Source organism: Capricornis sumatraensis, chromosome 1, assembly GCF_032405125.1.
Source record: "Capricornis sumatraensis isolate serow.1 chromosome 1, serow.2, whole genome shotgun sequence".
Classification (NCBI taxonomy): domain Eukaryota; kingdom Metazoa; phylum Chordata; class Mammalia; order Artiodactyla; family Bovidae; genus Capricornis; species Capricornis sumatraensis.
In genome coordinates, this window is record NC_091069.1 from 203508490 (window position 1) to 203520712 (window position 12223).

Here is a 12223-nt window from a genome sequence, read left to right on the forward strand (position 1 = left end):
AGAGGAGCCTGGCAGGCTATAGTCCATGGGATCAACAATGGTTAGATAATGGAAGAAATTGAGAATTTTAAAGTTTATAGTAATGAACTATCACAAACCCCAGTATTTCATATAGCTTTCTTTTAATTTATCACATATATGGAGCTGAGTGATTTGTCTGGATTTTACTTTCTTAAAGGTCACAATTATGTGAATGAGCTAATTAATTATGACAGGTTTCTTGGGTTTCATTTTAGTTTTCGTTTTCTTTACAGATAATCCTATCATTGTTTTCTAATAAAGTCTGAGAAAAGCTCATTTATGTTTCTTCCATTACTTAGCTTCAGACAAAAATAGTTATAGCTGCCTTGACTTTTATAAAGCAGTAATTTCTGTTTTCACAAAAGAACATAAATATTCTGAAAGACTGTATACACACCAGTATCTTTTGTGCGTACAAACAGAAAAGGCAAATATGCTTGAAATTATGAAATAAATCAGTGAATAAACCCCACTGATAAATAATGAACATCTCTTAAGGAAGCTGCATATTTTTTTCCTCCAAATAGAATTATGATGTTAAAATAGGTTTTGAAGGGTTGTAAAACAAATAGTTCATAATATGAAATCTTGCTTGAAATCCAAGAAAAGGCAACATTAAAGTGGCAAATGAAATCGCATCCCTGTGGGTATAGCAGAATTCTTTTTGTTCAACAGTTTTTCTCTATATGCCAGTATATTATTGAGGGCAAATAGAGAAGAATCATGAGAAAAACTACTGTGATATGTATTGTCATACCATTTCTACGGCCTGGCATGCTGCTGTCCATGGGATCGCAAAGAAATCAGACATGACTGAACTGACTGAACTGAACCATTTCTATACTAAAAGTGACACATTCAGAAAATTGCTAGAGGTCTTATTTTAAATGGCAATACTAAATATACATATTCAAAGCAACACCAAATTTAATTTGACCAATAAATAATACTTCATGAGATAATATAATATCCAATTTACAAGTCGGATACAGATCAAACCATTTAAAAGTATACTTGGAATTTTCTAAGAGAAGTAACAAAAATGTTGGATTTATTTTCTGATTTGACTGACAAGGTTTTTTAACATACATTGCTACTTAAACTCCTAGTATATTTAAAATGAAAAATTATAGAAAGAATTGCTAAAGAAACAATACTTTAAAGAGTAAAACAAGATAATAACCATATATTATTGTGAATATCAGTTTAAATGAAAGATAAGCAAGTGGGTTAACTCTATTCAGTGGAAATTAACCTTTGCTGAAAATTTTCAAAAAGCTTCTAAGTTTTCAGGGATCTGGGAATCAGAAGACATCAACTTGACTAGTGTATCTAATGGCAGATAAAACTTTATGGCTTCTCATTCTTGGTGCAGGTAGTACATTACCACTAGTTACCTGCTTCACACTCTTAGACATTTATTTTTTTGGCCTGCAAATGTGCTGTTACATGCAGAAGCTTCAGGGGCTATTTTTAAGGTGAATAGGCTAGAGGAAGGAAAAACTGAAAGGTGAATGAATAAGGTTTCACACAGAGTCAGAAATTCCCCCCATAAATGGAGGCCCATAAACATGATGAACTGAATGAAAATACTTGATGAATCCCTGGGTCTATGGATAGTAGCATCAAATCAGGACCCTTTGATGTCCAGGGTGGAGGGAAATTGCTTAGGGCTAGAGCAGTAATGCTTTATAAACATAATAATCTACTACATTACATGTCATAGAATCTCAGAGTAACACACATCTCATTCAGACAATCTTGGTCAAATTTTGTCCTCTAAAAACAGACATTAAATCAGTATTCAGATTGTTTAAAAAATTTTTATAAAGTACTCCTCCTATATGTTCTGGTAGAAAAGCTGATTTGTCATTTGAGGAAAATAATCAGAACTTAGTTACTATACAGCAACATAAGCTCTCAATGATTCAAAGAATTATATATGATAGGAAAAAAAAAATCACTAAACAGCTTTAAAAAGCAGAAAAACATTGCTATTTCCCAAATGAAAAACTAAATTAGACCAGTTTATCCTTTGAAAAAATCTTCAAAAACTATTAATTTTAAGCAAAATAATACTTGTTTTTTTCCTCATATTAAATAACATGGTCATTGTAAAAAATATAGACATGTGTAAATAAGAATCCTAAAATCACTCGTAACTATCACCACCATTTATATTTAGGTATATATTTAGGTGTATTTCCTTATAGTCAAATCCTTCTTGGCAATGAGTATTTCCATTTCAAAAAAAATCTTCCTAATTATATTAGCCCAAAATACTTCATTATCTTAATTATTTGACATCTAGTGATAAGCATTTTTCATATATTTATTAATCATTTGTTTTTAATTTCCTCTTTTGAATTGAACTGGATTATTTTTATAATGCTTTATTTTTAGCTATGAAAGCCCCTAATCATTCAGAAAAGTAAAATAACATTATTTATATTTTCTTATTAATTTTCAAAAAGGATTTTAAAACTTGTTAATGCATCAAGAACTTATTTTGGTCCATGGTACAAACTGATTTTTCCTAAAAATGGCAAATCAATTGTTTATAATCATTTACTGTATAAAATATAAATGTTTAACATAAGTTTCATTTGTCTTAAAAAAAATGTTTACTGAATGTATTATGTTTATTAAATGACCAATCACTGTAAAAATATTAAAGTCCTTATGGCAGCTAAATTTTAAAGCATATCCATTTGCAGACTCTTGTTTAGTTGCTAAGTCATGTCTGACTCTTGCAAGCCCATGGACTATATAGCTTGCCAGGCTGTACATGGGATTTTCCAGGCAGGGATTTCCAGGGATTTCCTGGAGTGGGTTGCCGTTTTCTTCTCGTGGGCATCTTCCCGATCCAGGGATCAAACCTGCATTTCCTGCACTGGCACCAGGGAAGCCCATTTGCAGATTAAGACATATTAAATCCTTTCATCACATAGAGTAAATCTAATTAAACACATATACTACTGGAAGCCTGAGTCAGTTTTGGGATATGACCAAAAAGGTAGGCCCATATACTTCTTAATTCACCTACATTAATTTTGCTATTAAGTTTTACTGAAGCTCCAGATTACAGTCCAAACTGCTCAACAGCTACCTCTTACTGAGGTCAGTCTTACTAGTAACAATACTTACCAACAGCAAGGAGAAGAATGCTGGCTACAAAACAGCCTGCACCCACACTGAGGTAATAAACACCTACTCTCATTTCTGCTGGCCAAAGAGGGAAGAGGGTGGCTGCTATCACTGCAATCACTGGAACAAGAGATGAAAAGTTACACATAGAAACATTAGATTAAAATTTTAAATGGCTCAGTTGCCAAGACAGTGAATATACGTACCCCTAGGGGGAAAATTAAAACATAAACTTATTGAAACATATAAAATGCTCAGTTATCAATCACTACATAGTTCAACCTAACATTTTAACTACTATTCTCCTATTAGGTCAACATTTCTCTAGTATAAACTACATATAATGGAAAAGTGCTATCTAAAAACGTGAAATTGTTAGCTCCTTAAATGATCAACTGCTGCTGTTTTCAACTTCAACTATAAGATATCTGTCTACCAAAAAGGGATGCTTAAAGAAATAACCAACCAACAAAACTAACCAAAAATAATTCCAAAGATCCCTCCCTGGAGATTGGTTGTGGGGTGAAACTCTGACATCTGCTGAATGAAAAGCTCATCAGATAATTCTGATACAGATAATTTTTGGTGATAGGGAAACCATATACAAGCATCTCCAGTTTTTCTTCCTAAGTACAGTGGGACCACATGGAATAACCAAATTAATGACTGGTATTTAGGTGTTTAGAGCAAGAGAAACCAGGATTCCAATTCTGGCTATTTCATTTACAAGCTAAGGGTTGAATTTATTACTTGAATGGGATCCTATGATAACATATTGATCAAATTTGTTCAACTGCTACCTATTTTTTTCTACTTGTTAAATCATTCTCTACCCCTACCCCCAACCAAATTCACAGGAGAAACACACACCTATGGTAATAGATAAAACAATACAGGAAAAAACAATTAAAAATAAACCAGAAAGTATAATGTGAAGTCTTTACCCAATTCTTGGTCCACTACCCAGAGGTTAACTATTATTGTTTCTTATTTGTATGCCCAGAAACTGCCTGTATACAATTAAAACTAGTCATACAGATTAAAAAAAAAAAAAAGAGTTTACAATATTCTCTTTCACAATTTTAATATATTCTAGGTATCCTTCTGAGAGTACACCTTATCTAATTCTTTCAAAGCTGCATGATATTCTAACATGTATTAGTACTGTAATTTATTCCCCATCCTCCTATTGAGAGACTTGAATTGCTTCTAGCTTTATCCTATTATTGACAAGAGTGCAACAATTACCAATGCCCATGTGTGCAATTGATTAAGGTATAGGATAAACTCCCTCAAGTTTAACTATTAGGTCACAAAGTAAGGCATTTAAAACTTGAAAGATATTTGCTAATTATCCTTCTAACTACAGTCTGAAGGATTTGGATTAGAATTAAATGTCAATGCACATTTCTGAACAGACACTTTATGCAACTGTATTACTACGAACAGCCATGGGATAAATTCCTAGAAACAGAACACCTGGGTCAGTGTGTATACATTTAAAATTTGAAAGATATTATCAAACTTCTCTCCATAAAAAATAAAACAGTGAACATACCAACAGCTATCAGAGTACAGTAGTGCTTTTTCTTAAGTGTTGGACCCTCATTAATAATAGGTACTAATCTACTTTATAGTCCTCTTGATAACTGCTATTGTTTTAATTCATATTTAACATGAGGGTGATTAAGTATGACTCACAATTATTGGTCACTGTATTTCTTTTATCTGTGAGCTACCTTTACCATTTTTCTAGCAGGCTGTTAATTTCTTAAAGATCTTTGCTTTAAGGTAGTGCAAATATTTTCCTCAGTTTATCATTTATATTCTGGCTTTATTTAAAATGTACTTAAAAAATAGCCATTTTATGTTAAACATTTTCTTTCTAACTTCTGTATTGTTTACTTTCCTTTCTAAATTTTAGAGAGTGTACTTACCAAGAATTAATCCCATGACAAATGTTTTAAAGTGAACTGGGTCATAGATCCACACAAATACCTAGAAGAATCAAGAAACTCCAGTGCTTAAAGTTCTAAGATCACATTACAGCAACAGTTAGTTCCCACCTATTAATACATAAGAACTACTTAAAGATTAAACAAATTTCAAAGACCTTTCCTTTAGTAGCAGTGGTTTTCTGGGTACCTATTCAGTTAGAAAATTATTTTTAAAACTATAAATTAGGTAATGCAGTTAAGTACACTTTCATGTACTTGCATGTTTTTAACAATTTACTCCTGGGTACAAATCATTACTTATTCAACTTAAAGACCAACAATTGTACAGCCTTCTGTCCCTAAGGTAATGATGTATATAGGCATGAGCAGAGTAAAATCAATCAAAAAGCACAGCTAAGACAGACTGTAGTCAGGTCCTATGACAGATCCATCAGCTCTCAATTCCACCCTGTTCTCTCCAACTGATGAGATGCAAAGGACCATTATTAAAGATTATGCTCAACACAGAAATACAAAGGATCATAAGAGACTACTATCAGCAATTATATACCAATAAAATGGACAACTTGGTATAAATGGACAAATTCTTAGAAAAGTACAACTTTCCAAAACTGAACCAGGAAGAAATAGAAAATCTTAACAGACCCATCACAAGCACGGAAATTCAAACTGTAATCAGAAATCTTCCAGCAAACAAAAGCCCAGGTCTGATGACTTCACAGCTGAATTCTACCAAAAATTTAGAGAAGAGCTAACATCTATCCTACTCAAACTCTTCCAGAAAATTGCAGAGGAAGGTAAACTTTCAAACTCATTCTATGAGGCCACCATCACCCTAATACCAAAACCTGAAAAAAATGCCACAAAAAAAGAAAACTACAGGCCAATATCACTGATGAACATAGATGCAAAAATCCTTAACAAAATTCTAGCAATCAGAATCCAACAACACATTAAAAAGATCATACATCATGACCAAGTGGGCTTTATCCCAGGGATGCAAGGATTCTTCAATATCCAGAAATCAATCAATGTAATACACCACATTAACAAATTGAAAAATAAAAGCCATATGATTATCTCAATAGATGCAGAGAAAGCCTTTGACAAAATTCAACATCCATTTATGATAAAAACTCTCCAGAAAGCAGGAATAGAAGGAACATACCTCAACATAATAAAAGTTATATATGACAAACCCACAGCAAACATTATCCTCAATGGTGAAAAATTGAAAGCATTTTCCCTAAAGTCAGGAACATGACAAGGGAGTCCACTCTCACCACTACTATTCAACATACTTTTGGAAGTTTTGGCCACAACAATCAGAGCAGAAAAAGAAATAAAAGGAATCCAAATTGGAAAAGAAGAAGTAAAACTCTCACTGTTTGCAGATGACATGATCCTCTACATAGAAAACCCTAAAGACTCCACCAGAAAATTACTAGAGCTAATCAATGAATATAGTAAAGTTGCAGGATATAAAATCAACACACAGAAATCCCTTGCATTCCTATACACTAATAATGAGAAAGTAGAGAAGTTCAGGAAACAATTCCATTCACCACTGCAACAAAAAGAATAAAATACTTAGGAATATATCTACCTAAAGAAACAAAAGACCTATATATAGAAAACTATAAAACACTGGTGAAAGAAATCAAACAGGACACTAATAGATAGAGAAATATACCATGTTCATGGATAAGAACAATCAATATAGTGAAAATGAGTACACTACCCAAAGCAATCTATAGAGTCAATGCAATCCCTATCAAGCTACCAATGGTATTTTTCACAGAGCTAGAACAAATAATTTCACAATTTGTATGGAAATACAAAGAACCTCGAATAGCCAAAGCAATCTTGAGGAAGAAGAATGGAACTGGAGGAATCAACTTGCCTGACTTCAGGCTCTACTACAAAGCCACAGTCATCAAGACAGTATGGTACTGGCACAAAGACAGAAATATAGATCAATGGAACAAAATAGAAAGCCCAGAGATAAATCCACACACCTGTGGACACCTTATCTTTGACAAAGGAGGCAAGACTATACAATGGAGAAAAGACAATCTCTTTAACAAGTGGCGCTGGCAAAACTGGTCAACCACTTGTAAAAGAATGAAACTAGAACACTTTTTAACACCATACACAAAAATAAACTCAAAATGGATTAAAGATCTAAATGTAAGACCAGAAACTATCAAACTCCTAGAGGAGAACATAGGCAAAACACTCTCTGACATAAATCACAGCAGGATCCTCTATGACCCACCTCCCAGAATATTGGAAATAAAAGCAAAAATAAACAAATGGGACCTAATTAAAATTAAAAGCTTCTCCACAACAAAGGAAACTATAAGCAAGGTGAAAAGACAGGCTTCAGAATGGGAGAAAATAATAGCAAATGAAGCAATTGACCAAGAATTAATCTCAAAAATATACAAGCAACTCCTGCAGCTCAATTCCAGAAAAATAAATGACCCAATCAAAAAATGGGCCAAAGAACTAAGCATACATTTCTCCAAAGACGATGTACAGATGGCTGACAAACACATGAAAAGATGTTCAACATCACTCATTATCAGAGAAATGCAAATCAAAACCACAATAAGGTACCATTTCACGCCAGTCAGAATGGCTGCTATCCAGAAGTCTACAAGCAATAAATGCTGGAGAGGGTGTGGAGAAAAGGGAAGCCTCTTACACTGCTGGTGGAAATGCAAACTAGTACAGCCACTATGGAGAACAGTGGAGATTCCTTAAAAAACTGGAAATAGAACTGCCTTATGACCCAGCAATCCCACTGCTGGGCATACACGCCAAAGAAACTAGAACTGAAAGAGACACGTGTACCCCAATGTTCATCACAGCACTGTTTATAATAGCCAGGACACGGAAGCAACCTAGAGGTCCATCAGCAGACGAATGGATAAGGAAGTTGTGGTACATATACACAATGGAGTATTACTCAGCCATTAAAAAGAATACAGTTCAATCAGTTCTAATGAGGTGGATGAAACTGAAGCCTATTACAGAGTGAAGTAAGCCAGAAAGAAAAACATCAATACAGTATACTAACGCATATATATGGAATTTAGAAAGATGGTAACGATAACCCTGTATGCAAGACAGTAAAAGAGACAAATATATAGAACAGTCTTTTGGACTCAGAGGGAGAGGGCGAGGGTGGGATGATTTGGGAGAATGGCACTGAAACATGTATATTATCATATGTGAAACGAATCGCCAATCCAGGTTCAATGCATGATACAGGATGCTCAGGGCTGGTGCACTGGGATGACCCAGAGGGATGGTATGGGGAGGGAGGTGGGAGGGGGGTTCAGGATGGGGAACATGTGTACACCCGTGGCAGATTCATGTTGTTGTATGGCAAAATCAATACAATACTGTGAATTAATTAGCTTCCAATTAAAATAAATATTAAAAAAAATTATGCTCAGTGAACATAAAAGATGACTCTCTGCAATAATATTATTGCCCCAAAGCTGGGAACTGCTGCTTTAAAGCTTACTTTATACAGCAGAAATTTCATCTAGAATAATTAGAATTCTGTTCATCAACCATAAAACTCTTAGTTGTATTCTCTTGGTTTTTATAAATAACAGTAGTCCTCCATTTCCTGGTTCTATTTTGACCAAAGCTCTTTGTTACTGTCTTTTTGATCTGGTTCCAACAATCCTCTTTTTTAACTCTGCATATTTATCCGGGAAATCAGATCTACAGATGTCACTTCTGCCATTTAGCACTCTGAAGAAACAAATTTTAAAAGACATTTCCCATCTTTAAAAGTTTGATTCCTCCAGCTCCATTCTTTCTCAAGACTGCTTTGGCTATTCAGGGTCTTTTGTGTTTCTATATGAATTGTGAAATTTTTTGTTCTAATTCTGTGAAATATGCCACTGGTAATTTGATAGGGATAGCATTGAATCTGCAGACTGACTGACTCTGGTAGTAGAGTCACACAATATTGATTCTTCCTACCCAGGAACATGGAATATCTCTCCATATAATTATGTCATCTTTGGTTTCTTTCATCAGTGTCTTATAATTTTCTGTATATAGTTCTTTTGTCTCCTTAGGTAGGTTTATTCCTAGATATTTTATTCTTTTTGTTGCAATGGTGAATGGGATTGATTCCTTAACTTCTCTTTCTGATTTTTCATTGTTAGTATACAGGAATGCAATGATTTCTGTGTGTTGATTTTGTATCCTGCAACTTTGCTAAATTCACTGATTAGCTCTAATAATTTTCGAATAGCCAAAGCAGTCTTGAGAAAGAAGAATGGAGCTGGAAGAATCAAGCTTCCTGACTTCAAATTATACTACAAAGCTATAGTCATCAAGACAGTATGGTACTGGCACAAAAACAGAAATATAGACCAATGGAACAAGATAGAAAGCCCAGAAATAAACCCATGCACCTATGGATACCTTATTTTTGACAAAGGAGGCAAGGATACACAACAGGGCAAAGACAGCCTCTTCAGTAAGTGGTGCTGGGAAAACTGGACAGCTACATGTAAAAGAATGAAATTAGAACACTTCCTAACACCATACACAAAGATAAACTAGAAATGGATTAAAGACCTAAATGTAAGACCAGAAACATAAAACTCTTAAGAGGAAAACACAAGCAGAACACTCGATGACACAAATCAAAGCAAGATCCTCTATGACCCACCTTCTAGAATAATGGAAATAAAAACAGAAGTAAACAAGTGGGACCTGATTAAACTTAAAAGCTTTTGCACAGCAAAGGAAACTGTAAGCAAAGTGAAAAGACAACCCTCAGAATGGGAGAAAATAATAGCAAATGAAACAACTGACAAAGGATTAATCTCCAAAACATACAAGCAGCTTATACAACTCAATACCAGAAAAACAACCCAATCAAAAAGTGGGAAAAAGACCTAAACAGACATTTCTCCAAGAAGACAAACAGGTGGCTAACACACGGTCAATACTGCTCATTATTAGAGAAATGCAAATCAAACTACAATGAGGTATCACTTCATACCAGTCAGAATGGCCATAATCAAAAAGTCTACAAACAATAGATGCTGGAGAAGATGTGATGAAAAGGGAACCCTTGTGCACTGTTGGTGAGACTGTAAGCTGGTACAGCCACTATGGAAGACAGTATGGAGATTCCTTAAAAAACTAGGAATAAAACCACCGTATGACCCAGCAATTCCATTCCTAGGCATATACTCTGAGGAAACCAAAAGTGAGAAAGACACATGTAACCCTATATTCGCTGCAGCACTATTTACAATAGCTACAACATGGGAGCAACCTAGATGTCCATCAACAGATGAGTGGATAAAGAAGTTGTGGTACATATACACAATGGAATATTACTCAGCCATAAAAAGGAATGCATTTGAGTCTGTTCTAATAAGGTGGATGAACCTAGAGCCTATTATACAGAGTGAAGTCAGTCAGAAAAAGATAAATATTGTATACTAATGCATATATACGGAATCTAGAAAGATGGTACTGAAGAATTTATTTGCAGGGCAGCAATGGAGAAACAGAACTGGAGAACAGACTTATGGATATGGGGAGAGGGGAAGAGAGGGTGAGATGTATGGAGACAGTAACATGGAAACTTACATCACCATATGTAAAACAGATAGCTAATGGGAATTTACTGTTATGTCTCAGGAAGCTCAAACAGAGGATCTGTATCAACCTAGAGGGGTGGGATGGGGAAGGAGATGGGAGGGAGGTTAAAGAGGGAGGGGATATATGTATACCTATGGCTGATTCATGTTGAGGTTTGACAGAAAACAACAAAATTCTGTAAAGCAACTATCCTTCAACTAAAGAATCGATAAAATTTTTTAAAAAGTCTGAAAGCACACTTCTTTGTACAGAATAAAACCTTAGCCTTTTTGGGACTGCAAGCACCCAAGCTTTTGCTCAGGCTGCTTACCTTTGTTTAATAGGCCTCTAACTCCTTTGCAGTGCACCTGGCAATCTGCCAGTCATCCTTCAAGGCTCAGCTCAAGTATCCAGGATCTCCAGACCATTCTTAATCCTCTTTTGATTAGATTAACCATCCCTGATTGGTATTCTCCCATCATAATACTATCCCATGTCATAATACAGTACAGGCATACTTCAGATATTCCAAGATTAGCTCCAATAATACTGCAATAATATAATTTTTTATTTTTTGGTCTTCCCAGTACATATGAAAGTTACATTTACATTATACTATAGTCAATATTAAGTGTACAATAGCATCGTGTCTAAGAAATCAATGTACATACCTTAAGTAAAAAATACTTTACTGCTAAAAAATGCTAACCATCATCAGAGCCTTCAGTGAGTCAAATTTTTTTTTTTTTGCTAGAAGAGGATTTGAAATATTGTGAGAAACACCAAAATGTGACCCATACAAAATGAGCAAATGTTGTTGCAAAGATGAAGTCGATAGACTCATGCAATGTAGGGCTGCTGTAAATCTTCAACTTGTAAAACAAACAAACAAACAACAAACACCAAAACAAAACCCCCTCCCGAAACACTTTATCTCTGAAGCACAACAAAATGAGGTATGTCTGGTCTGTATGCTTGCTAGACTAAGAGTTTTCAAGAAGAGAATTTTATCTTTTTATCATGCTATTCCCAGCACCTATAAAAATGACTTGGCATAGAGTTAACCTGATGTTTAACTGAAGGCATTTGAGCTTTCACATTAAGAAAGACCTGTGGTTTTCTATTACATTGGTTCTTAAACAGGCTTCATATCAGAATCAATCAGGGAAATGTAATACAAAACACACACACATACACACTCTAGATTCCATCCTAGAGATCCTCATGCAAGTATGTCTGGAATGAGCCTAGTGCACATTTTCTGAAAAGCCTTCCCAGAATTTCAAGCTCACAGCTCCAAGAACGACTACTTTTTAAATTTATACTACCTTTGTATTAACCACAGAAAGAAATTCACAACTCAATGGCTAGTATATAACTAAATGTTTTAGTAATGGTTAAATGATTAAATTAAGTGGTCTTCATGGAAGGCTACCACCATACAAACATTCTATTAAATACAT

At 34.5% G+C, this 12223-nt stretch overlaps 1 protein-coding gene across 1 annotated transcript in view; it reads right to left on the bottom strand.

The window, feature by feature from the left end:
* SEC62 (SEC62 homolog, preprotein translocation factor) overlaps positions 1-12223 on the bottom strand; it is a 33414-nt gene that overhangs the window by 3798 nt on the left and 17393 nt on the right. Inside the window, exons 6-7 of the mRNA XM_068976660.1 lie at positions 5106-5166; positions 3169-3288 (exon numbers count right to left, since the gene is read on the bottom strand). Coding sequence (XP_068832761.1) covers positions 3169-3288; positions 5106-5166 — 181 coding nt within the window. The remainder of the gene's footprint in view (positions 1-3168; positions 3289-5105; positions 5167-12223) is intronic.